Source organism: Marmota marmota, unplaced genomic scaffold (genome assembly GCF_001458135.2).
Source record: "Marmota marmota marmota unplaced genomic scaffold, marMar, whole genome shotgun sequence".
In the NCBI taxonomy this organism is placed as follows: domain Eukaryota; kingdom Metazoa; phylum Chordata; class Mammalia; order Rodentia; family Sciuridae; genus Marmota; species Marmota marmota.
Genome location: NW_026000005.1, coordinates 48367559 through 48393739, shown reverse-complemented (window position 1 = coordinate 48393739; position 26181 = coordinate 48367559). Strand labels below are relative to the sequence as shown.

Genomic DNA, 26181 nt, shown 5'->3' with positions numbered 1-26181 from the left:
CACAGATGTTTGCAACCATTTCCTTTGCCACTGAATACCGTCCCGAGAGCCCTGCAGCCTGCCTGGGTGACTCAAAGGTATGTGTACAGTGCCTTCATAAGGTGGCCTTTGGGCATGGTAGAGTTTTTAAAGGAGGTCACAGTCAGGGACAGCTCATACAGTAAGCCCTGAGCAACATTAAAAGTGACCCGAAACAGTGCTCTGAGGACTTAGCCCAGGGACCACAATGGCCCCTCCAGCTGCTCTCAAGCCAGGGAGTAACATAGGAAAAGGCCCTGGGTTAAGCCAGGCTAATCCGGACTCCCAGGAACAGGGTCCCCGGCTCTCACTCTGAAGCACCAAAGGGGCAGGGCACAGCTGGGGCCTCACAGAAGGAGACGAGTCCAGCCAGACCCCTGGGGTTGGCCCAGATGTGAGCTGCAGATTTACCTCCTTACCCACCCGTGTCAGTTTGGGCTCACGTCTCTCTGAACTCCAAATCCTACCATCCATGATCATGATGTAGATAATGGATTACAAACACGGCAAGGCCCTCGTAAACGGCTTTTGTGAACAATTTGCAACACAGATGCTGAGACCAACTGAGCTGGTGCAACTCACGGGTCACAGCCTTCCAGTTTTTGCTGCACCTCTCCAGGATAAGCTCAATGGAATCTGTTGTCACTGTAGAGCACCAAGCCCCACTCCACCGCCCTCTTCCTCAGGTTTGAGACCCACTCTTCTTCCCTTGCTTGTGATACATCGCTACCTGTCACCTGCCACGTCTCTGCCGGCTGGGACGGTGGGCCCCTTTGACATGTAGACATCATTTGGACACGGTGACACTGTCTGGCTTGCCGAGGGAGAAGCTTCTGTGTTCCTGAGTCCCTCCCTAGTCACCAGTGGGAGGGAAAGGGTGGCACATTCCCTCTGGGAGAACTTGGGACACCAGTGGCCACATGGCCTCTGTGGCCCAGGCCCGTGCACAGAGCAGATGCTGTACATTTTGTGACGGAGCTCCTGTACTGCTGCTCACCACGAGGCTCCTCAGCAGTGACACACCGGGAAGCAGCCTCGTGACCACTAGCTGATTGGTGAACAGGGCGTGCAAAGGACACTGTCCTCCTCCTTCACCAAACCCACAAGGTCCCAGGGCTGAGATCAAGGCGCAATCTCCACCCTCGGAGCCTCCTGTGCAGAAGAAACGTGCTTCGTGGTCTAAGGACCCTCTCCACAAAGGAAAGAGGACATCAGGGAGGCTGAGCTCATGAAGGGAAAGAAAGGAGAGGACAGAGCCGGGAGTCGGGAAGCAGGACGAGCCTGCACAAAAGCATCGCGCCGAGCAGGTGGCCCCGCTTAGGGAGGAACAGGGGGCCTTCCTGGGGGGCAGACCGGACAGCAGGGGACCTGAAGGTGTGTCCCAGGGTCAAGTCACACAGCCCCCTGGGGGAGTGAGGAGACTGGAATTAAAATAAAATCCTTCGAGGGTTCTAAGCAGAGCAAGGGATGCACTGGACCATGGGAGACCAGAAGGCCACTCCGTGTGATGTCCCCAGAGGCACATGTCCCACGTAGATGTGCCTGCCCCTGACAAACAGAGCAGGTGACCCTCCTGTGTAGTCTGTACCTCTCACAGCCTCAGGCCTCTGTGTAGCAACTGACTGTCCTCGTTCTCTTTCTAAATTAAAAAGCAATATGTGGTTGTAACAAGTGAAATGTATAACTGAAGTTTTAAGATATTAGTGTTAGTGATTAGAAAATAAGAGTACACCCTAACACTAGTCTGTAATTTGTTTTTTATATTAAAAATGCCATCCTTCAATAAACACAGAACTTACTTTATCTTTTTAAGGATTGTATAATATTCTATAGTACAGATAAAAGACGCTTTATTCAGTCATTCCCCTACCGACAGGTATTAAAAATGACCCAGGAAACACCTTTGTATGCACCTCTGTCCGATTCCCAGGTGTGAGAAGGTTTGATTAAAGGTCTGTGTGTTTTTCCCTTTAGTAGCTCTGATCAGATTACTTTCCAAAGACTTGGTGGCTATTTGTGCCCCAGCAGCAATGTCACTTTGCAGCCTCGTCTGTGACACCACAGGCTCCCTTCAACTTCCGCCCATCCCATGGTGCAAGACCAGCATCTGTCTTAATCTGAACTTTCCCTCCCAGAGGGTCCAGCTCCTTTTCACATGCGTTCAGCTACCTGAATTTTCCTCCTCTGAACTGCACGGTCATTGTCTCTAGCAGTTTTTCTGTGGGATCATCTTTTTATAAATTCAGGAGTTCTTCCTTTATTAGGAATTAAAAGCCTTTGTCCACCATATGCATCAAAAACATTCTCCCCCGTCTGTCTTTACCACTTCGTTTCAGCTCTCTTTTATCTTAAAAAAAAAATTGTTTTATGAAACTAAATGTGTTTATTTAGTTTGTCACTCATAGCTTCTGGGTTTCTGGTTTTGACTGAAGGGTTCTGATCCACATCAAGCCATAATAAATAATCTGTTAAATTTGTGTATTTGTTTGTAAACGTCTGAACTGGTGTGGCTGAAATACCACCTACCCTAAAGGGACAAGTCCCCCCACTGACACCACCACAGGGGACTCTGAAACCCTCTGGGAAGATGAAGGGTGAATGCACAACAGCGTTTTCGAAGTGTATGAAGGAGAACTGCCTAAGCCAATAAAGACATGGTCAGGTCCTGGCAGGTCCCTCTCAGCCTCGTCAGACATGCGCCCCAGAGAAGACGCTCTCCGGGCTCCACTCCCTGAACTCCCATTTAAACTGAACCGTTTAAAGCAGCAACTGAGCTCCTGTAAACGCTAGAATCTACACCAGCGAGTCCCATAGAGCACAAGCAACCTCGGAGCGGAGCAGAGCTGCCCCCGGGGTCACCGTGGTGCCGGCATCTGGGCGCCCGGGGACACTGCTCATGGATGCTGAACACCCGGCCTCCATTTGTCACAGGTGGCTGGAGGTGCTCACCACTGGTGTCAACTTAAGGCTCAGCTCCTAACGGTGCTTTAAGTACGGTCCCTTTAAGGCCCCAGCCCTGAAGACCCTGCTCTCAGCCCCTCCGGGGAGGCCCTTGGCTGCTGCGCTCACGGCCCTCCTGGCCTGCCCGGCGCGGGGTGGACACCCGTGAACACATAACGGGGCACATACCCGAACATGGCGACCAGCAGGTTGACGAGCAGGATGTTGGTGGACAGCATGTAGATGCACACCAGGGGGATGGTGACCCACTCGGGGAAGCGGGGCAGGCTGTGCTCGTCCAGCTCCACGCACAGCGGCTTGGACTCGTTGCCCGTGAAGGTGCAGTGGGCGAAGTCGTACGTGGTACCTGAGCGGGTGGAACCAAAGGCCCGGTGAGGCCCCTCCGGAGGACCCAGGGCCCTGGCACACCGGGGACCCAGGACGTGGTCATGGAAATCCAAGCAAGGGACACACCTCAGAGTCACCTGTCCCTCCACTCCATGCTTCCTGAGCTACCTCCCTACTCCTCAGGGACTTCACTGAGGTCAAGATAAAGCAAGGGCACATGCCCCATGGCCTCCACCGGTCAGCGGGTACCCAGGCACAGAGCTAGAGGTCCAGCCGGTGAGACACGCACAGGGGCTCTGAGGCCACAGACGGGGGCAGTCCACCTAGAGGGAAGGGTCTCTGAGCTGAGAGCAGAAGGCTGGGAAGGAGCCAGCCACGGGGGCGAACGGGAGGAGCAGGTGCCCAGGGCGTCCCAACAGAGCCAAGGGCCTGCCGCGTGGGCATCACTGAAGACATCATCCCTCCCAAAACGAGAGATCCAGATGCCCAGCGACTGGACACACCTTTTTTTTTTTCTTTTTTAATTTTTACACTAAAACAGCAGGAAGCCATCAGACTGTTTTAAGCAGGGGACAACACATCAGACTCTCCTCATCTGGCTGCGGCGTGGATGGGGGGGAGCCAGAGAGGGAGCTGGGAGGTTGGGAGGAGGGTGCAGGCAGACAGAATGGGATGCTTAGGTTGGGCTGGGGGCGGGGACACAGCAGGATGTCAAAGCATCTTAGAGACAAAGTCCACACAGCCAGCTGAGGACTTGGATGTTGGGGTGGACTCAGAAGAGGGTCAAGAATGACATCGAGGCTCTGGGGTGCACAGCTGAGCTCATGGTGGGGAGACTGAGACAGAAAGACGGAGTTGCCCCCAAAAGGGCACACAGCACACTAAAAGCAGAGATTGCTGCCCCACTGGCCACCATGTATGCTCCCAAGTGGGACCAAAACACCAACATGGAGGACCGTCCCGAGGACAAACGCAATGGCTTATGGGAAACAGCAAGAACGGCGAGCAGACGGGATAATAATGACGAAGAGGAGGAAGAACCATGTTTCTAACGTCCTGGAAGAGGCTCCAGCACACGGGGCCGGAGAGACTGAAGAAGAGAGAGCCACAGGACACCAAGAGGTGCCACCAATCAGGGCAGGCGCTGGCTCCAGGAGGCCGTCAGCATCATCTATGGCGGGCAGACAGGAAATGATGGCTGGGCTGATGTCAGCACCATAAAGATGCTTCACACAGTTCACTGCCAGCACCAGCACACGCCCTGCTCTGCTCGCATGCGCTGGGTATGGGCGAATTAAGCCACGGGGCCACCACCGCTGCCTCCCCAAACCAGCTGGCACTGGGCTGATGTAAAAGTTTAAATTCCAGGTTCAGAGCAAATTTCTCAACATTGCTCTTTTTGAAACAAATAGGTGCCCCGTTACCCTGTTGTAGGAAAGCACAGCTCGTGAGCGGGGTTCCTCCAGCCGCCACGTTACTCTGAAATCATTCTTCAAAAGGTTTGAAAAGTGAAACGCTGGGGACAAGGGAGAATCCTGCTTAGGAGTAAAGAGCAGGTTTGGGGATTGTTTTTCAGTCCGTCGCTCTGGCCCCCGCTCAGTGAACACATGGAACTGCGGTCAGGATCAGCCCCGGAGGCTGCCTCCTGCTGGCCTCCTCCCAGCCCCATCTCCACCTGAGCCACGTCGGCTTACCATCCACGTCGCTGGGCACCTGGCCGAACATGGCCAGGTAGGGCTCGTAGATGACCGAGCGGAAGATCCACCTCCAGCGCTGCTCGTTTTGCCTCAGGATCCCTTGCCTGGCCACCCCGAAGGCCACCATCCACACGGCAAAGAGGAACAGGAAGAAGAAGACATCGACCAACTGCCAAGGAAGGACATCAGAACAGAGTCGGGGCCGTGCCCATGGGCCGCGGGGCCCGCAGCCTGGCTGTTCTCAGTTAGCCCTGGTCCCAGGGCCCTGAAACTCTAGGTCACCTGTGCTCACTTGCTAATTTTTAAAAAATGGCCGGCATCACCTTTGGGTCTGGGGACAACGCTTTTCCAGAATTAAACCTGAAGGATGCATGTGTGTCCACCAGTCTCCAAACCAGCTCGGCACCCACCGCTGAGTGACAGCCCAGCTCACATACAAAGACCTATGGGGAGGACCTCTCTGTGTCTAGACCTCACGTACTTGCATTCTTTAAACCCCTAAATTATTTCTGTAGGTTTCTTTTCCTTGGGAAACAAAAGCAGTTCTTATTAGACAAGAATGGACAATTTGATTTTTTTAAGTTTTTGCACACACAGCATGACTTCATAGTGACTCCCTGCCTCAGATATGCTTTGAGCGAAAACCACAAGCTCAGCCTCGGTGTTGGAAAGGAACGTCCAGATGAGCTCATCCAGATCCATCTCACTGCAAGACAGACAGTGGAGGTCTGAGCCACATGGAGAATCAGCCTAGGGAGCCAGCGCCATGTGTGATTTCCCCTCTGGTGCAATGTGAGCGTGGGGGGTCCTCCCTGCATGTGTCCCAGGGTCTGAGGTCAGGTTCCAATCCTCCCCTCCCTGCCCACGCTCTTAGCAAATTGTTCAAGACTCCATTGGAAGCGCACTGTAAAGTGTGCATCTGAACATGGGTGTTTATTTCCTACTCCCAGCCGTCTCTCCTGAAAGTTCAACCTGGGAGACGCCCTTCATGAGGACACGTGGAAGAAAGCAACCATCACTGATTGAGAAATGCAACCATCATGTTAGGGGAGAAATCCTCCTGTCAATCATTAGTAGAACTGAACGGAGCAAGAGAACCGTGGCTAGAGAGACTCTTGACTCTTACCATCCTCTGCAACATTATGATCTTGGGTCCTAAATTTCTGCTTACAGTGAAAATGTGGATCAACCTTAGGGTGAATATAATGTAATCCAGGCAGAAAATGACTCGGCCAGAGTACAGCGAACTTTTATTAGAAGGGTGGAGCCTATGGAGAGAAGGAGAACAGATTTGTGAGATGTGGACAAAGCATCACAACGTCGAGTTTTTAAAGTAACCAAGCATCAGGGAGCGGCTAAGAGCCAGGAGCTGGGCGTGTGGAACAGGACAGGAGCACCACCACTGCCCTCTGCCACGTGGGCGCCAAAGAAGGCCCCAAGAGCTCTGGAGGCTCCTGCCTCCCTGTCCCTGGTCCTCACGTCCTCCTGCCATCTTTCCTGGCTCACAGGGAGGTGTCCAGGATGATGCCAACCCCACCCCCAACCCCTGGACTTGGCTCTGCCAACTTCCCTCAAAAACTCACCTGGGTCTCCCTGACACTGATTAGCTCCGCCCTGCTACCAGAGGACACCCCTGTCAATACTGAGATCCTCAATCCCAGCAGGAAGGATTGAGGAAGAAATGGCGTTCTCGCCCCTTAGCCGTGGAGGGCAAGCACGCCGTCTTCACAGGGGCAAAAGGGAGCAGGTTGGCTCCTCTGCAAAGTGGCGCCCTGTGTGCCTGTCGATGTAGCAGCCTCCCCTTTGGCCTGGAGGGACGTGGGCAACGGACCACGCCTGGGGCTTCCCAACCGCTTCCACAGGGAGGCGGCTAGTGTTTGGCCCTCACGGGCAGCGTTGGATTTGTCTGATGACACATCTGGCTCCGGGATTGAGGAACTGTGCTGGTAGCTGAAGGACAGGCTCCGTGGCCGGTTTTCAGGTTAAGGTCACACGTGTCTTAGGTTACACACCCCAAATGAACCAGTAGCCTAAGGTATTCGGCATCCTCGTCACCCTTTATCTCCTTAGTGTGTAGTTCCCTCTCCCCAAAGCCTAGAAGGCCAAAAGGAAAGATCACAGACCCCCGGGAGGGAAGAGAGGAAATGCTACCCCAGGCTGCCCAGGCTGCCCAGGCTGACCAAGCTGACGGGGGCCTTTCCCAGTCGACTCCAAGCAACAGCCCCCATGGGCTCAGAGGGTCCCAAGAGTTTTTCTCCACTTTGGTGCCCACAATGTCGAAAATCAGGGAAAGCAATGAGGATAACTCACCGAAATACAATCCCTGCTATGAAGTAGAACAGCCCCAGTGTGTCCATGACGTTCCACAGGTCGGTAAAATAATTCACCCCGTTCATATACCACTGCAGCCCAGGGGAAGAGAGAGGTGTCAGCAGCCTGGGACCACCGTGTGCTTCCCGTCCTCCCCCAGGTCCGCTCTGTGCCAAGAGTGCCCTAACACGCCCCACCACCCGGGGGACCCGAGGCTGGGCTGGGCGCCAGCGGCTCTGCTATTCATGTTGTCAGGAGAAAGGTCTCCTGGTCCTTCTGCTCCTTCAAGATGAAGCCGCAGAGGGCGAGCACCACCTGCCTGGGCACCTGGGAAGCACGGGGCCACCTTGCACGGTGAGTAGCCCAGTCACACACCTCCCAGTTATAGAGGGGCTACCCCTGCTGGGCTCGTTGTCGGCTTCCGTATCCACGTAAGATTTGTCTGGCACATGACAGTAAAAGGCCTTAACTAAAGGTATGCAGGAGGAGACGCCTCTCTAGCCACCATAGACTGGATTTGGGGAGTCCCAGGGGGGTCCTCTAACCTGTCATCTGTCCTCCTACTCCAAGTATGTTTCCTGAGGGCCCACAGGATTGCAAGCCCTGGGCCAGCCTCCTGGGACACAGAGAGATCAGTGGGTGCCATACCGATCCTCAAGGAGCCCACTGTTCCATGGAAAGACAGGTGTAAACCATGTTAAAACCAAATGTGAAGAGGAGGGGAGAGAAGACAGAAGTCCACCGGGGAGTAAGCTCAGATAAGGGCCACCATATTCACTGTGCACACCGAAAAAGCCATGGCAAAGAGGGCCCGGAAGGGCGAGGCCCACTCATCTCTCCACCCGAGATGGCCGGTACTCGGGTCCTGCTTTCTACCCTGACGGGGACACGGAGGCCTGGAGGCTAAGGCGCCGCCCTGAGCAAGGCCTCCCTGTTCTCAATCTCCAGGCCCCTCAAGCTCCCACCGGGAGGAGTCAAGAAGCACAGCCCACTTCCCAGGCACCTCCTTCCCCATGAGTGAGTGGAAAGAGCAGCTGAGTGGGCAACAGAGGAGGCTGCTGGGAACCAGTACCCGTGGGAGGCCACGGCTGGAGCAGCCCTGGATGGACCGTGTGCTGGGAACTGACCACTGGGGAGGTGGCAGGGGTGTCTACCTAGCTGGCCAGCATGATTCCAACTGCAAATTGCTTTTCCTGTGCCTGGTGAGACGAGGGTCTGCCCCTGCTCCTCCGGGACCCAGGCAGATACCAGCAGCCTACCCAGCCTACACGAGGAGGCCTCTTCTCTGATTGTAAGAGCAGAGGCAGACTGAATTTGTAAACTACCAGCACCGTGTTTCAGGTTCTCTCTCAGGATCTGGGGACACGGTGGGCCTTGAGATTGAATGGTGCTCTCTGTGAAGGTACAGGCGACTTGCCCCATCTTAAGCAAACACTCATGGTGCCGGCTTAGCAGAGCCCAGGTGATTTAGCAACTGTGCCGTGCTATTGACTGTCCTGGTTAAAAACCCCAAGTCAGCACATCAGGATCTGCCCCCAGGCCGAGGTCACCTGGAGACCTACAGAGCAAGGCTCTTTGACTCCCAGACACAATTTAAATCAGGTGGCCTCTATTTCGGGGTTGTTTTCCTCTCACAAGTGTGAATCAGTTTAATGAAGACCACACCCGGCCAGCAGAGCCACTTCCTGGGGGGAAACTAATCCCTTAGGAGTCCAAAGGCACCGGCTGCAGAAAAGAAGAGAAACAGCGACCCCAAGTGGCAGGTTCTTTAACAACAAGCCCCTCACAGCTACAGTCTGCGGACTCCCTGGATCCAAGGCCACGCAGCCGCCTTGGGCAGGACCACTGAGTTAACACAGGCTCAGTGTTGGATCAGGAACACTGAATGGACACCCTCAGTACCACCTACCCAGCACCCCCATTCTGGACGCAGAGGGTAGGGGCTCTCCGGCCTTGCAGGCCTCCCTTCCTCCAGCAGCCCCAGGGATGACTCTAGCCCACTTTCCCTTCTGATGTTCCTACCCCACTGCCCTCTGTCCACTCACACTCCATGTCCCTACCCTGAGCCCTCCTTGCTCTCAGCCTAACCTGCCCCAGGCCTTCTCCAAGCAGGATAGCTGCCTGGGTCTCCCCCCACAGGCCAAACAGGTGATTTAGTGGCTAAATGCACAGATGATGCTTGTATGGAGATGTCTGTGATGGCAGCAGTTCCTCTGGGCCAACCTGTCCTACGGTGCTGGCCCCCACTCAGCTCTCCTCCAGAGCTCCTGGAAGTGACCCCACCAGTCATCCCTAAGTGGGAAAGCTCCACGGGCACACAGGTATTTGTCTGGTTCATTCTGTACCTTCAGGGTCTCGGGCAGGGCCTGGCACGCAGTAGGTGCTCACTAAATCCTTGGTGAAAGACAGGACACATGAAAAGGGACTGGGCTTTCAGAGTTAGGCACGTCTCCCTGCCGTCCCAGCCAGGCCGGCCGGGCTCTTCCTTCCACGGCAAATAGAAACACGCCCTTTTCTCAGCTTCATGGTTCCTGTAGATGCCTAAGGACCCGCCTGGCGCTTCTGTGTCCTAATGTGACGGGAGCAGGGTCAGGGATGAGACTGGCGGGGGGACGTGTGAGAAGATGAGGGTGGAGGAAGCAGGAAAGCATTTCTTACTGTTTACCAGCATTCCAAGATGAGGCACCAAGGTCCCCTCCACCTGGAAGGCTGCCCTGAGCACCTTGATGCCAGGGAGCACCTCCGGGTGCCCTGCTCCCTCCCCGTCCTCGTGACTCACTTCCTGCTTCCCTTTGCTGCTGCCACACAGTAAATCAGAGTAGAACTAGGTACAAGGCTGGCCACTGCAGACCGCATGGACCGTGTGATGGGCTGAATCATGTACCCCAAATGGAAGTCCCAACCCTCAGCACCTCGGAGCAGGACCTCGTCTGGACGGTCACGGTGATGTGACTGAGTGAGTCAGGAGGGAGTCGGGTGAAGCAGAACGGCCCCCACCCAAAGTGACGGCTGTCCTCAGGAAACGGGGAAATCAGAACACAGACAGGCTCACAGGGAAGACACCACATGGATGTGACACAGGGTCACAGTGTTGCATCAACAGGCCCAGGGACAGCAATGAGGGCCCCAAACTACAGAAGCCAGGGAAAGGAGCCAGCCCCACCCACACCTGACCTCAGACTCCAGGCTCCAGAACTGTGAGCAATGAGCCCGTGCCACTGCAGCCACCAGGCCATGGTGTTTTGTCACCACAGCCTTACAAACCATCCCAAAGCATGACCTGGACAGGGCCGTGGCCTCAGGAGGCAGAGCATGGGGCTCCCATGGGGAAATTGGGAAAACGCTCTGCACCCCTGCAGGACCTGGGAGAGCTCCAGGAGACAGACAGCCCGGCAATCGGCCACATCCAGCACTGATGGTCACTCAGCCCTTCCTCTTCGCCTCCACCCAGCCCCACCCCACCCAAACCTCCCACCTCAGGGCACAGGACCTCCCACTCCTCCCACCTGGCAGACACCATGGATCAAGATGCTCCCTGCTGAGAACAGACGCCCTCAGACTCTTCCCAACCCGGGGGTCCTGGAAACCACACACCCACACAGGGAAAGGCTGCTCAGACCAACGTGGGGTTCTCAGGGCCCTGTGACGGACAGGACAGCATCTTCTATCACTGGGCCTACTACTCCCCAAACTGCAAGCACCCCGTACATTCTAAGGGCCCGGCACACACTGCGGGGCCCATACATTTTGAGGCTTGGGCTCAGAAGGGACCACAGCAGTGGCAGCAACAGCAGTTCCTAACAAGCTGTGAGCCCCGATCTGAAGGGTTTCTCAGATGGCTTTTCCCACAGGTTCAGGGACAGCCCCACTCTTCACCATCAACATGATCTCTTTGAGAATTACTAACTAAGCACCTGCGACAGGTGAGTCCAGGGCTCAAGTTTTGGATTCAACAGTGGAGAGGGGAAGCCCCAAACCGCAGATGCCCAGAAACCAACAAAAACCCAATCATCATTTCACACCGACTCCCTGAATCCCACAGGGAGCCCCTGACTTTGAAACGCTATTGCTCTGACACAGGGCACATCACGATGCCCTTAGCTGCTGGAAAGTCCCCCTGATACCCTGCCACCTGCTACACTGCCCCCTCCCAGGGCAACAGTCACGGTAGGAACGCAGATGACTCCTGATAATGGCAGGGGCTGCAGACCAAGGTCTCTGTCCCTTGAACACCACCTCACCCCTGACTGACCCACCGTCATCGATTAGCCACAGGCAGAGGGCAGAACACGGGGCTGGCAGATCTCCCCAGGTCGCCAGCAGTTTGCGAATGCACCCCAGATTCACGGGCAACCAGCCAGCAGGGACGCTGACGTCCTGACTTTGAGCCCCAGCTCCCCAGCGGCTCCCCCTCTGCTGGGCACTAGGAGGACGTGGCCCGCGCCCTCGAGCCCTCGAGCCCTCGAGCCCTCCTACCTGCCTCACTTCATCACAGAACAGGACGAAGACCAGCGCGTACAGGACCAGCTCGGGGGTGTGCGGCACCGCGTGGAAGTCCATGAGCAGCACGTAGGCAAAGAGCAGGAGGAAGGCGATGTAGAAGACCACGTTCCAGGAGAAGACCACGAACGGGGAGGTGAAGAAGGCCACGTAGTGCCACAGGAGCCGCTTGTGCTTGTCCACGGGCTTCTTCCTGAAGGAGAGGCCAGACGTCATGGTCCAGGCACGCAGTGGAGCGGTCGGGTCCAGCCCTCACGACACACACACATCCAGGAAGGGACCACACAGGGCTCCAGGACTGACCCCGCCAGACAACTCCGCCTAGATAACTGACCCCACCACCCGCCGTCTGAAACCAGACTCGGGAAAAGCCTCCCTGCAGTGAACCATCCCTTACCCAAGAGCACACAGGTGTGGACGCGCATAGACACATCACACTCGCACACGCACACGCGCGCGCACTCACACACACACACACACACACACACACACGGGGGTGCTCCAGTTCCTACCTGAACGACACGAAGCCACAGCCCACCAAGGGTATGAGAAACAGACACAGAATGATCTTCCAGTTCTTGGTGTCCCGGGAGATCTCTCCATACCATTGCTTGGAAAGAAAATTCTACAAGGACCCAAGACAACACAGATTTGATTCACGCAGGTGACCTCTCTCCCAGCCCCCACGCCTCCCCAAAACAGATCTACGTTAGTATTCTTATAAGCTGCCTGGACTCGTGAGGGCTATGAGAGAACAACTTAAAATCCTGTTTGATTTTAAGTTTTCTTCTAAGTTGGGGTATGTGAGCTTTCAAACAGCCACGTGAGTGCGAGTTCAATACACCGATGGATCTTTAACCAGCTGATTCTCACTATGTAAGTCCACACCAGTATCCTTCTGACTCTCTTCTCTAATGATCACAAATTCGCGGGCATGGCCAACCCTGTCTTGTCTGTAGGCCCCCAGGGATCCCTTTCTAGACACAGGCAGGTGTCAGTCTTGCAGGAAAACTAAAAGGAAATCGGGAAGGAAGAGACCAAAGTCAATGAACCTGACGACAGCCAAGGAACCCACAGCTCTCAGAAAAGAGCCCCACAGTGGGAGGAGCTTGTGGGGGGTGCAGAGCAAAGGGAAAGCTGGGGCCTCCTCGGTGCCCACCAGGAGGGCGGGGACTGGCCAGCAGTGCCCACAGCTCCTCAAGGAGAAGAAGGAGCATGAGGACCACTAAACTCAGAGGAAGAAGAGGGCTTCTGTGACCCTCTGTTCAGGTTGGACCCCAGGAGCAGCCCCTAGGGAGCAGCAAGTGCAGGTAGTGGGTGAGGACTCCCAGAGGAGCCACACGGAGGCCGACTCTACAGGGTCTCCAGTGGTCCCAGCGGGTGGAGCCCCGGTGGCCTTAGTGAGTTTCCTCCTCAGCACTTCGCGGCTGTCTGCCTCCAGGGACTCCCCGTGGAACGCACTGCCTGCCAATCCTTGCTTGGGGGCCCACTGGATGGGCAACAAGGCAATGAGAGGTCAGACCTCCTCACTCCCCAGCTCCTGCTGGTGCCGAGCATACCAAGCCATCACCCTGTGGCCCCATTAGGCCCCAGTGATAGCGCTGGTTGGCTGTCACGGTCACCAGCAATGGTCTGACCCCACACAGCAACCTGACTGCAGGAAGCAAGGTCCCTTCCCCGGTGGAGCCACCAGGGACCCCGCGGGCCCAGTGGTGGATCTCCAGTGAACATTAGTGACCTGGCATCTGACCAAACCCTGGGACAGGAGCACCAGCCCGTCGCCCCAGGGACTCCAGATCCAAGACCCCAGAAAGATGGGCTGGGGCCTGAGAGGTCATGAGCAGAGGGACTCTGCCCGGGCGGCCAGCCCAGCCTGCCAGGTACACCCCAAGCCCCGGCCAGCCTCACTCCAACCCCGCCCCCTGCAGCAGAGGCCAAAACAGACCAACAAGACCCTGAGTCCTCGTCCCAGCCCAGGGCTAGTGTCGGATCCAGCTCCCTCATAGGAGCAGGTGGACTCGCTCATAAACACTTGGCGAGACTGTAGGCTGCACGCGTAACATGTGCGTCCTGGTAGGCGACCCACGTAGGATCAAACCCAGCCTGCTGCTCCCTAGCTGTGCAAGCAGGGCATTCCAGAACCATGAGCCCTGAGCCCCATCAGCAAGGCGGACACCACCTCCACGAGGGCTGTGATTCCAAGCGTGTAACGGTGTGCCTGGCAGTCACTCGCTCCTCCGCCCCTCCCGCCCCGTCTCACGCCCACACCCCTCCCGGGAAGCCTGGGCACCAGGTGTGGGCGGCTGCTCAGTTCAGAGCAGAAGCCGTCAGGATTGACTCTGCCCATTCATAGGTCTCTCTACTCGATCCCTACTGCCCGTCACTGTGAGAGTAACAGCTAGTGTGAAGCCCTTTCACAGTCTCCAGCTGAACCCGCACACACGCCTCCCCACAGCCACCACGCTCTCCCACTTGCCCATCAAAACCTAAGGCCCAACCCACTGAAGGTCCCCCACACACCCCACGTGTTAACGACTTGGTCCCAGCTTGGTGCTAGTGGAGGTGGTGGAATGTCCAGGAGGCCAGGCCTAGTGAGAGGACGTGGGTCTCCAGGGGTGTCCCTGTGAAGGGGACAGCGGGACCCCAGCCCCTCTTCTAACTTTGCTTCCTGGCTGCCGTGAGCTGAGCAGCTTCCTCTGCCACATGTCTCCCACCATGGTATGCTGCCTCGCCGTGGGCCTAAAACCCACAGGGACAACCGACCCCAGTCAGGAACCTCCAAATCCGTGAGCAAGGAAGCATTCTCTCTTTATAAGGTGATTATCTCAGATATTTTGTGACAGCAACAGAAAGCTGATTCATACACTCCTGTACCCCTCTTGAAGCGAGCATCTCGGCCCCCACCCAAGGCAGCCCCCACCCAAGGCAGCCACCTCCCACATCATCCCCCAACATCTCTGCATTGGCTTTTATGTGGCAGAAGGTTAATTTTCAATATTTTTAAAGCTGCTAATAGCATCTGATGTCAAGGCCTATTTCTGGGCACCTAGCTCTGTGGCTGGTGTTTACCTGCACCCCAGGTTGGGCGATGAAATGCTGGTCTGTGGCCTCCACCGCCAGCTCCAAACAGTTGCTTCCGCCCCAAGCTTCACAGGAGTAGACCAGCAGCTGCTCTGCCAAGTCCTCGTCACTGCTATAGCACTCCGTGAAGAGCTCTGCACCATCACCAGAGACGGAAGCCAGAATCAGGGCTGGCACCTCGGGGAGCAGCTGGCCCCCCCAGCCGACCCCCAATCCAAGGACAGCGTGGGCACGAGAATCTCATAGAAGGCACAGAGAAGCCATCACAACACAGTCACTACCCAGCACAGAGCTTTTTAAGACGCACCACACCCTGCAGGGCCAGTGTGATAGTGGGTGTCAATCAGAGCTCAGGGGATCAGACACAGGAGCCTCCCTCGTTGGTGGGCTTTGGTCTCGGTCCAGGCAGAAGGACTGGAGACCCTCTGCCTCCCCTTAGCTAGCACAGACTCTCCATCCCCTGGGCTTCTGAGCTTTCTTGGTAAAATTTCTTCACAGATAAGTCACAGCATATAAACAATAGAAGGTGGAGGAAACACTGACTTGGAGCATTCAGGTGTGCTCAGTGACAGAGACCGCTGGGCAGAACCTCGGAGGAAATGTTTTAAAGTAAAAATACTAGAAACCATGGCCACCCGAGGTCACCTGGAAATTAATATATTGAAAGAAATGGCTGCACACCTCTTTTCCAACACCAAGAAGCTAAACGCATTGCTACGATAGATTAGACAGTAGACAAAGGTGCCATGCAGATGTCACCCTGCAAACTTAAAGCTGCAGAGGAACAAGGAAGACACTGAGCAGACCCAGAGCTCTCTGCTGTTGGATGACAGTTGCTCCCAACTCTCCCATTCGCACGGGGTCCTGTCCTCTGCCAAAAGGGCACTGACCAGCTTTGATTAAGGATTGGATAGCAGAGAGCAGCCAGATGACCGGTCCCGAGGCATCCAGGAGAGGACGGCTCAGGAATGCCTGCTATCCCAGGCCGTGGCTGATCTCCCCCAGCCCTCCTGGAGCTCCGAGGCTCCTACCTTCAGGGACCTGCTCACCAGCCATCACTGGAGTCGCCCTGTGGGACACTGAGGCCTAGAAACCCAACTGCTGCCTTTGCCATTAAAACCAACTCTGCATCAGACCCAGGGACCTGAAGTCTTCTGAGAGCATTTATGTTTACACGAAATGCAGACTCACTTGTTCACAGTGTCTTAACTATGTCCAAAAAACACCCTGAAACCTCCTGAGGTGTTGAGCTACTTAGGCCTGAGCCAGGTAGCTTTGCAATGGTAGTACTCAAGATTTTCACCTTCACTCTTGGAAAAGTCCCAAGTGCCTGCAGCAGGAAGCCTGGACACTGCGTGGGTGTCTGCATGGGTCTGCAGCCTTCCGTGAGGCCATCAGGGGAAGCCCAGACACTCCAGTCTGAGCCTTGGTCCACCTGCACCTCCCCTGGAGTCCCTCTGCTGTGACTTACCCACTGCGCGGGTCTCGTACTCATTCGCCAGCTCCTCTGATTCCCCAGCGGCATTGATGTCATTCTTCACTTTGGCCAGAGTCTTCAGAAGCTTGCTGGCTCCCAGGGCTGCCAGAGTACAGCCCCTGGTCTTTTCAAGGGGTGGAGAAACTTAGGTTAACTCAGAATCCCTTGAAGCGGTTGAGTGGACACTAATGGTGAACAACGATGAACTCAGAGCATGAGCAGGAAGGGGCAAAGTCCCAACTATGTGTAACATTTCAAAGTAGAATTCGTAATGAGCACAAAAGAGTCTTGGACCTGAATATGGTCAGTCCTAAACGGGGCGACCTCGAGCCTGAAGCTACTCAGATGAAGAAGCAGCGCAGGAAAAGAAAAACATCAAGATAAATGCCCCGAGAAATTGCCAGTAAGAGGGGATGGCAGCCAGTCCTCTATTACAGCTTTGTCGGGCTGCACAAAGAGCCCCAAGATGGGGACAAGTGGGTAAGGACATAAAGGACCTGAACAATGTAACCAGAGGCCATATGTGTGAATTCAGTAGTCCACACCCAACCTGATGCTCTCTAAGTGGAGAAGCTAGTGTCACGTGCTAAATCACACATAAAATTCTCAATAATTTTTCCAAAGCAGACTTTTTACAAGCCCTATTTCCTGTTCATAAGGCAATAAAGCCAAAAATTAACTTTTTAAACTAAATTTCAAATCCTTACCAACTGAGGAAATATTCACACACCCACACACACTGAGAATCAGGTGCCCACTAGGTGCCCCCCAAGGCAAGCCCACTCTCCAGGGACCACCCTCCTGAACACACCTCCATCAACATGCAGCCCAGCCACGACACACAGCCATGACCACCTGGCATCTGCAGTGCGGGAGCAGTGACAGAGAATGGGAGAGCAGTGTCTGAGACTGGGGTCTCTGACGACTTAATGACTGTCGCATGCTTGGTGCCTGGGAAAGTTTCTGTGCAAAGGGGCAGCAGGTCTAGTTGCTATGGTAACACCCTCCATGAGAAGGCTCCATGCTAGAGTCTTATCAGCCTCAACCGTGTTCTCAGGCACACAGCTCCTGGGAATAGAGGAACTCTCTTGCTAGACAGCCACAATGTGTCACCAAGCTCCTGAACCTGCCTGCCTAACGGTAACTTTAAACAATAGACTTTCTTTTTTAAAAAATATTTATTTTTTAGTTGTAGATGGACACAATATCTTTATTTTATTTTAAGTGGTGCTGAGGATCGAACCCAGGGCCTCACACGAGCTAGGCGAGCCCTCTACCGCTGAGCCACAACCACAGCCCCTAAACAATGGACTTTCTTGAGAGCTGCACAAAGCTCCTAATATTGCACATCGCAACTGTAGAATATAACAGCAGAATAAGCTTCATAATGTTGCTAACTCTGTACCTTTCATGAATACAAAGAATAAGCTTGTACAGTCTTCAATCTGATAATGAGGCATATATAAATAAAGATGGCTGGTGTAATTCTTAGACCTCTTCTCCATCAGAGAGTAGAGCTCCACCTGATCCCAGCCATTATCTTCAAAATCTGAGTCCATAAAGTGAGTTTTTATTTTCCTAATCCCCATCGTCTCTCACCGGAATCTGCTAATTTGGCCTCACTAGTTGCAGAACTGTGGCCATTTTTTGGGGGGGGGGGTGATGTTTTAGAGTACACGTGAGATTTGAGGTCAGAATTGTTACAACCAAGCATGCCTTTGGTGTGAACTCAAGCTGGACATTTACCTGTTCCCAAATGACTTTGGAGAGCTCCTTCTTGTTCTGCAGAATGGCCCAGATGAAGAGAGCTTGCAGGGGGTGCCGGGTAATGAAAGACACATCCTGGGAGGGGGCAGAGCACAGGGTCAGCTGTGCAGATGCAAATCACTTCAGGTGCCCAAGAAAAGGGGGTCAGGAAGCCCAGGGGAGCGCCCTGTGCTGGAGGCTTTGTGGCTGGGCCATTGGTACAGCAGAGTGACGCGATTTCCATCTCTGCCACCCTCCAGGGGTGTAATTTGATGTGAAATCTTTCATCTATCATAAAATATAAAGTACAACTAGAAGAAAAGGTATCAAGAGTGAAAAAAAGTGCTAAGAGCAATTTAAAAACTAAAAGACCTCTGACAAGCCAGAGAGAAGGCAATTCCTTCTCATCATATAACTCTGTTTCTCATCTAGGGGGAAAAAAATTGTTCAGATTAAATTCTAACTTTCGTGTGGTTAAAGTTCAACTATCAGAACATAAAGTGTGCTTCTTTCTTTGGATTCTTATTCAAAGATTTGACTCCTAATACATCAATTAGAATCCCAGCTGGTCTTCAAGATTCAAGACCTGTCCTGATAAAAAACATATATATATTCCCTTTCAACTTCTTTTCATGTTTCGCCAAAGTCTTAAATGCATAATGTGTAGTTAGGGGTTGTGCTGCAAAAAAAATTTCACATAAACAGTGTCCAAAAGAAGCTCTCTGGACACTTCGACTTCCTGAGAACACCTAGCTTCTTCAGATTTTTAACTCACACACACTTAAGAGTCCCAGAATTCCAAAAGATAATGACCTTGTTTGGGTTTCCCCAGAAGCAATCCCGAGATAAGAGGTAAGTTGGTTGTTTGGGAAATGATCCCAAAGAAACCAGTAGGAAAGTGAGGAAATGAGACATGAAAAGAGAGACATCAATAAAAAGTGTGGAATCAAGCATGCTGCCATGGTGGGTACTGGAGATCCGCTCCACTGGGCAGCTCTAGAAGTTCAGGCAGAACACTGCCCCAGGCACGACCGGCCAGTCACTGGGCTCTGATCAGCGCAAGTGTTTAGCCACAGTCGCTGGTGCTGGTCAGTGGAACCCGGCCTGCCTGCACTTCACATGGAGGACCCAAGCCAGCCCAGGAGCACACCCACACACCCTTTCAAGTGGACACCTGGATTATCCTTTGGGAAATAGTCACTGTCACTTCTATGCCCAGCAGTTCTTCAGTCCTTTACGTGGGCGGCAGGGAGGTACTTTAACCAGCTCATGCCCGGTAGACCAAGAAGTGAGCCAGCAGCCATTCGTTTGCCCCTGCTCCCCACTAACTGCCTTGAATGCTGCACCAAGCTTTATGATTAAGAAACGCTGCGACCAGTTTAAAGCAGAGCATGGAGAAAACATCAGAAAACTCACCAGATAGCATCTAAAATAAAGGCAGTAGAAAAAAATCTTATGTCAATCTGTTGGCCACCTTATGGCAATGAGGAGGGAGTAGGAAAGACAGAGATAGAGGTGTTTTTTGTTTGTTTGTTTGTTTGTTTGTTTTTCAAAGAAAACTCAAAAAATGGGAGAATTTAAGCAGACAGTACATACATGGAGTTCCACATCCAAATCGTCCCGGCTATTTCTGTCTTCCTTCCAGAAGCCTCTTCGGAAGTTTGCAACCAGCTTCCAGACGAATGTGAGGAGGGCGTCATTGTAGGAGTTCTTGGCAATCTGCAGGTTCCGATACACGAGGGTGCTGAAGTGGCTGGAGAAGAGCTCGGTGAGGACATCATTGGTGAGGAACTTTTGCAGGTTCAAGCCGTTCTCCAGAAAGAGGCGGACAAATTTGGGCCGGTCCTTTATGAGAGCCGTGAACATGACCTCCTGAAGGTCCGCTGACTAAGGAGGAAGCAGAAAGCGCACTCACACCTTCCGTCCCAAAGAGGACACAAGGCAACAACCTCCCTCAGCCACATCATATTTCCAGCTGCGAAGTAAGAAGAACTCAACTCTCTTTCAACACATCACTGAATTATAGTTTAGACCCCTGGGGGACGCAGCATGGTGGATGGAGTCTGTGACACTGGCCCACTGCGGGCATCGGATGCCACCTGGGCTTCAGCTTGTGTGGAGCAGAGAGAGGTTCACACGGGTGGGAACTGACCCACCGTCTGGCACAGCAGGAGCACCCAGTTAGGGGTGGGTGGCAGCAGTGCAGCCGCAACCCTCTCTCTGGAGTCTACAACAGACACAGATTATCAGCCAACCAGTGCAGCCTGGGACCAACCAGTTCCCTGGGACCTACTGTGCTTCACACATGCCTACCAACCTTCATCTGGCAACCCGATTCTCAAACACACTTGGAAAAATGGGGTCCATGGAACCACATGCCACCAAGCCCGCATCTGCTCGTGTTCCATACCCCAAGTCACTGGAACACGTGGCAGTTAGACCTGATTTTTAGTTACCTTTATCTCCATTTTCTGAGCTCCTGATAAAACTAATACCATAGAAACTTACTGAGAATCTTAAGAAAAGTCATCAGTGTCGACTTCAGCCACAAGCCAGTAGGCTGCAGACTAAGCCAGCTCCCAGACACATTCCGTGTCCTCCAGAGGATTTATGGCAGTTTGGTTCCATTGTCAACATTTAAAAATTCAAAGATTCATCAAAATCTATACTTCCAGCATCAAGATTTAGGAGTGGAAACCAGACGCCCTGACAACATGGGACCCATCAGCTAGAATTCGGTGGCAGCTGCTGCTCCCAGCCACTCACACCCTAACTGAGTGCTTCTGCTGTGCCACAGTCTGGGGACAGTGCTCTCTGTCCCCTCGGTCCCCACAGCTCCCCACTGCTGCCCACCCACCCACTTCATCTGCTTATGTTTCTCGCCTGAGCCCTGATCCGGGTGAATATCTCATGCCGATGGCAGCGTTAATGGCTTTTGTTTCTGTCCAGTGCTAGTCTCAGAGGATCACAAGTTGCCTAGAGAGGGAACTGTCAAGGGTCCTTAGAGTCCCTGCCCTGTGCATCCGACTGGGCTGAGCCCGGAAGCAGCTCCCCCAGGGACGAGACAGCTGTGCTTCCTCTGCCTCAAGGCAAGTGTCCCCTGTGCCCAGCGTTTCATATTTCACTCTAAACACGTTTCCCTTTCCACGAGTCAGAGACTGGAGATGTGAGCAGTGGCTCTCAAACCCAGGGGCCTTGCTGAAATACAGACTGTGGGGAGTCCACCTGGGATTGACTCAGCAAGTCTGAAGTGGAGTCCTGTTAACAAGTCTGCACTGCTAACCAGCCTTGGGACACACCACGAGCACAGCTGGCACATGGGAAAGGGAAAGGCTTTGCAGTCAGACATGTCTTTGTTCCAACCCAATTTTACCATTTTCCAGCTGTGTGACCAAGGGTAAGATTTCATCTCTGAACCTCAGTTTGCTCTTCTTTGAAATAGATGGCTGTGAAGGTGAAGTGAGACAGTTGGCAAAATGGGGTCGGTCCATCGAACCCCATGCCACCAAACAAGTACCTGCTCGTGTTCCATACCCTAAGTCACTAGAACACTGGCAATTAGACCAGATTTTTGGTTACCTTTCCCTGTATGGGTCAAGCTCCTTTCAGAGGTTCAAGTTCAGAGCAGGCCTTGAATAAGTCATCAGAACTTCCCCTCCTGCAATGCCCACAGAGCTCTGGTTTGTCAACCAACAAAAGGAGATCATCTTGCCATGGACCAATGTGAGCAGCAAGTCAACTAACACAAGGAGACTGCTTTGTGCACCATGGATGCTTAGACAAATACCAGCATTACTCCAAAGATTTTATGTTTAAACAAATATTTATACAGTGCTTAATAAGTGCCAGTGTTCTAAGTCCTTTAGAAGCATGGTCTGGTTTGATTGTAATGACAGCACAGTGAGCTAGGTAGTGCTGTTATCTCCATCTTCAGACAAGCAAAGGTGTGCCGGTAAAGGTTTAACACCAGTTTTTGGAAAGAACTGTAGGCCCTATTTTGTAGTGTTTGCCGATTCCTATGGTGTAAATACTCCCACCGTGGCAAAGTTTCAGCTACCAGTGTCAAGTCAGTGACTGCAGAATCAGTAAGTAGACCACATGTAGTATTTCCAGGAGGCAGAAGCAACACACAAAAATAACCTCCAGAGCACAATAGTGGTAAATGCAGCAAAAGAATTAGTGTTGAGTTTTGATTGATTCTAAGCTTTGCTTTTCACTAAATTTATTAAGATCTAAGTTCACATAACTTGATTTTTAATGATAACTATATATAACAACTAACTCACAAAATCCCTAAATATTTAGCAGCCAGCTCTTTCAAGTCAGTGCAAAGTGGCTCAACACACCATTGTAGGAAGAAACTGAGACACCGTCCTTGCCCATGTCATGCAGATGAGCTGGCTCCAGAGAACATTCTCAACCACTGTGCCCTTCATGGTTAACAGTCTTTATCTGAGCTGATCAAATTAAGTGTACAATTTAATATGTGACTTGAGTTTATGTTTATTGTACCATCTAAACTTACCAAAATACAACATTTCACACACAGGGATTCATTTAGGACTCAATTAATAAATCAATTTCTAGTTCCTAACTAAAGCCTGCAATGTGGAACAGGGCTTGCTACACTGTACAGAACAAATACAAGATGATGTTTGCCAAAGGAGTGAATAACTTTAAAAATTCATGAGCCATTACTCTATTTGTACTGCCATCATTAAAACTGATCACATGGAATACAAATCGAGTCCTAGTCTTTGATTAAACAAAGGTCCGAGAGTGTTTTCTGAACCTGGCTGCTAAAGAGGAAAGATAGGAGGTATATATACCTTCAAATCAATGCCTACTTGTAGAAAATTAAATAAATCACTAATGACTTCAATTAATTCAGAAGAACTTAAACTTCAAAGAAGCAGTCTTGCAAGCCTACAGTTGGTAATTATTCCTGTCAAGCTGAACTCCTAAGGCTGATTGAACTTTTGCTGTGCATAACAGGTCCCCACTAGAAAATAGGGGCCTAAAACACGGGTCAGATTTAAAAGCAAGAAAGGCAGTCTGCTGGACAAGATGGTTTTTATTGCATGTGCAAATTCTATATCCAAGATGCTCACTTGGCTCTGGGGATTCTGAGAAGCTGTAAGGCATTCATGGGGTGTTCTCAATCAACTCTTCTGCATCTCAGAATTTGACTAAGTGGGGGGGGGGGTGAGCAAACACAGTGCTGCTGTCTTGATTTTGAGTCAAGCTATTTTTCAAAATCCTGCACTTGTATTTCCCATACTTCCTGCACCTGCATTGCCCATTCATAGCCCATGGTTATCATAGTATTTCTGGAAAGTACAAAATCCTGCACCTGTATTGCCCATCCACTTCCAAGAGCAGATCTGCAGTCCCACACCAGACAGAAGGCCACCTCTCCCATGGAGGCTAAAGGGCTAGAAACCTCAGGTGGCAGAGGTGGGTGGATATTCTGATGACACCCTTCAGCTTTACTGTCTCTTCACAACAAACCTATAAGTCATGTTATCATCCCGCACTCAGAAGAGAAAAATGAGGCTGGGCAACACTGCACCAGAACAGAACAACCCTTACAAGAACTCACTGCTGAGACCACTGTCCTCCCTGACCCTGGAGACCCAGGTGGCCCCTCATTTACCTCCCACCGGCGGTCATTGGTAAAGATCTCATCGCTGGCCAGCTCCAGCTGGTTCCACTCCAGCAGAAGCTTCAGCTGCCCATTCCAGTTGTCCTTTTCTTGCTCATTGGTGCTGAAGGCTGTAAGAAGGCAGGAAAAGAACAGGCAGAAAAAAGGCCCACAGATAAGAGAGAGCAGAGACTCCACATGGCCGACCACCAGAGCCATTTGTCAAAGGCGATTCTCAGTCTGCTCTTGGAATCAGAGCCTCCCTCCATTGTCACTCACTCTCACCCACAGCCTCTGTGCCCTGAAGTATGCAACAAAGACCAGCTCAGACCACAGCCTCTCCCCCACATATTCTCTCATGTTGCCATAGCACACTGACAATTCCGCATAGACTCAGATGCAGCCTGAGCTCTGCCTCCAGGGTCACGTCTGATATGTATTAAATCTGACTCTACCAAGTAATGAACCATATCACAACAGTGCTCTTCATGCCTTTGCCACATCTAATTTTTTCTACATCTAGGCATCTATACAGACATAATTTCAAGTTAGTAAATACTATGATAACCAAATTTCTGGAAAGTACTAGAATGATTCTAAATGTAGTTAAGGTCTGATTTGCACATCCCGCGTGCCTGACCCTACTGTGTATGCATTCCTCTTATTAACCATCCATTCCGGATGGCCTGGGGCCTATTTACTTGAGGTAGCATCCACTCTGATGGAATTCTAAGACAGCAAAGGCCACACAGGAATTGAATGAAAAGTTATTTATGTGTTTCAAGTCTGTGCGCATCTATGTGTAACTCTAGAACAAATGTCCACAGTTTTCATCACATTCTCAGAGGAGTCTGAAACTCAAAAACAATATTTCAAACCACTGCTAGAAATAACTTTTTGAAGAGTATTGTGATCATATTTTGTCAGAATTTTCATGATGCAAAAATTCTTATTCCATCAAATACATACATTCAAGGAAATTCCCCTCCCCACAGCAATAGTATTGTACCTTTCCAACTATGATAATAAAAATCAAATGCAAGATAATACAGGTTGAGTATCCCTTATCTGAACTCCTCAGAACCAAAAATGGTTTATATTTCATTTTTTTTTCAGTTTTTGGAATATTTGCATATATATAAAGAGATTTTCCAGGGTCCAAGAGTAAACATAAAATTTACTTAAGTTTTATATGCATGTTATACACATAGCCTTAATTTGAAGCATTCGTAATAGCTTTGTATATGTATGTGAAATAGCTTCATGGTATTATGGAATTTTCCACTTGTGGTATCATATCAACACTAAAAAGTTTCAGATTTTTTAGCTTTTTTAGATTTTTTTCATTTGGGATTTTGGAGTAGAGATTCTCAATAAAATTTCTTTTAAATAATAAAGTGTATAATAAGTTTATAATAATAATAAAGTTTCTTTTAAAAAGAAATACATGCTACCAAAAGTCACAGAAAACAACACAAAGCTAAAACTGCCCAAGGAGCTGTTTTCACTTACCTTTATACAAAGCATAGGAAATAGCATTGCTCACAATCTCATCCCCAGCTTCTTCCATTTTAATAACTGTTAACAGGTGAGAACTTTCAAGAATTTCTTTGAGCTGGCAACATTTAAAGAACAAAGTTGTCAATGAACTGATTTCAGACATGAAAAACATAAACTCTCTTTTGGTGAGAGATCTTTTTATTCCATATTTTTTAAATGTCCACTTAAAGCAGGTTCTGTATCTCTTTCTCTTATCTCCAACATCTGAACCCTTAGCTTCTGACTTCTAAATTGTAATAATGAGTCCTTGACCTCAAAGACAATAAAGTACTGGTTATATAAGAATACACATAGAAACTTCTATAAAAAAGCTTACTAGGGAAGAGAGAGAGAGGGAAATATGAATATATGTGTGACCAACCCTAGCACATTAAAGATCTCAATTGTTGAATAAGTAGCTAAAGGAGGAAAGAGCAAAAGAAAACCATAAAAAACATCTGAGTGTGGTCATAAAGATGTAAGCATCAGAAAAGGTTTAAATGCAAAAAAGAACCAAGGGGACTTGGTGATTAAGTAAAGAAATGAATAACTTTCTTTATTCTCCCTTGTGATCTTCCTATAATTTTAAATTTTTAATCATGTTTTATAATGAAAGAGCCTCCTTTTCAAAGTTTGGGAGCACTGGTGAGCCTTGTAGGAGCTTAGTGAGAAAGGGCTCCTTGCTTCCTGCTGGAGGAGAAAGAAAATTTGACTTCAGTTGGACTGAGTTTGAAGAGATGGTGGATTCTTCTGGCAGAATTTGGAAATGAGAACCTGGAAATGCAGATTTTCAGCTGGGGATGTGAGAGAAAAGTTGGAAGATGGCATGATGTGAAATAAGAAGGATTCTTGAATTTAGAAAATAGGAGGTGAGCTTTTAA

General features: G+C 51.3%; 1 protein-coding gene across 2 annotated transcripts in view; it reads right to left on the bottom strand.

Annotated features, from left to right (window-relative positions):
• Positions 1-26181, bottom strand: part of Trpm8 (transient receptor potential cation channel subfamily M member 8) — an 84096-nt gene that overhangs the window by 25957 nt on the left and 31958 nt on the right. For both annotated transcript variants that reach the window (XM_015481608.2, XM_048808774.1), the window contains exons 10-21: positions 25274-25376; positions 23774-23892; positions 19714-20004; positions 18118-18213; positions 16366-16495; positions 14883-15028; positions 12326-12438; positions 11790-12006; positions 7314-7405; positions 6130-6271; positions 5001-5172; positions 3148-3325 (exon numbers count right to left, since the gene is read on the bottom strand). In XM_015481608.2, coding sequence (XP_015337094.1) covers positions 3148-3325; positions 5001-5172; positions 6130-6271; positions 7314-7405; positions 11790-12006; positions 12326-12438; positions 14883-15028; positions 16366-16495; positions 18118-18213; positions 19714-20004; positions 23774-23892; positions 25274-25376 — 1799 coding nt within the window. The remainder of the gene's footprint in view (positions 1-3147; positions 3326-5000; positions 5173-6129; positions 6272-7313; positions 7406-11789; positions 12007-12325; positions 12439-14882; positions 15029-16365; positions 16496-18117; positions 18214-19713; positions 20005-23773; positions 23893-25273; positions 25377-26181) is intronic.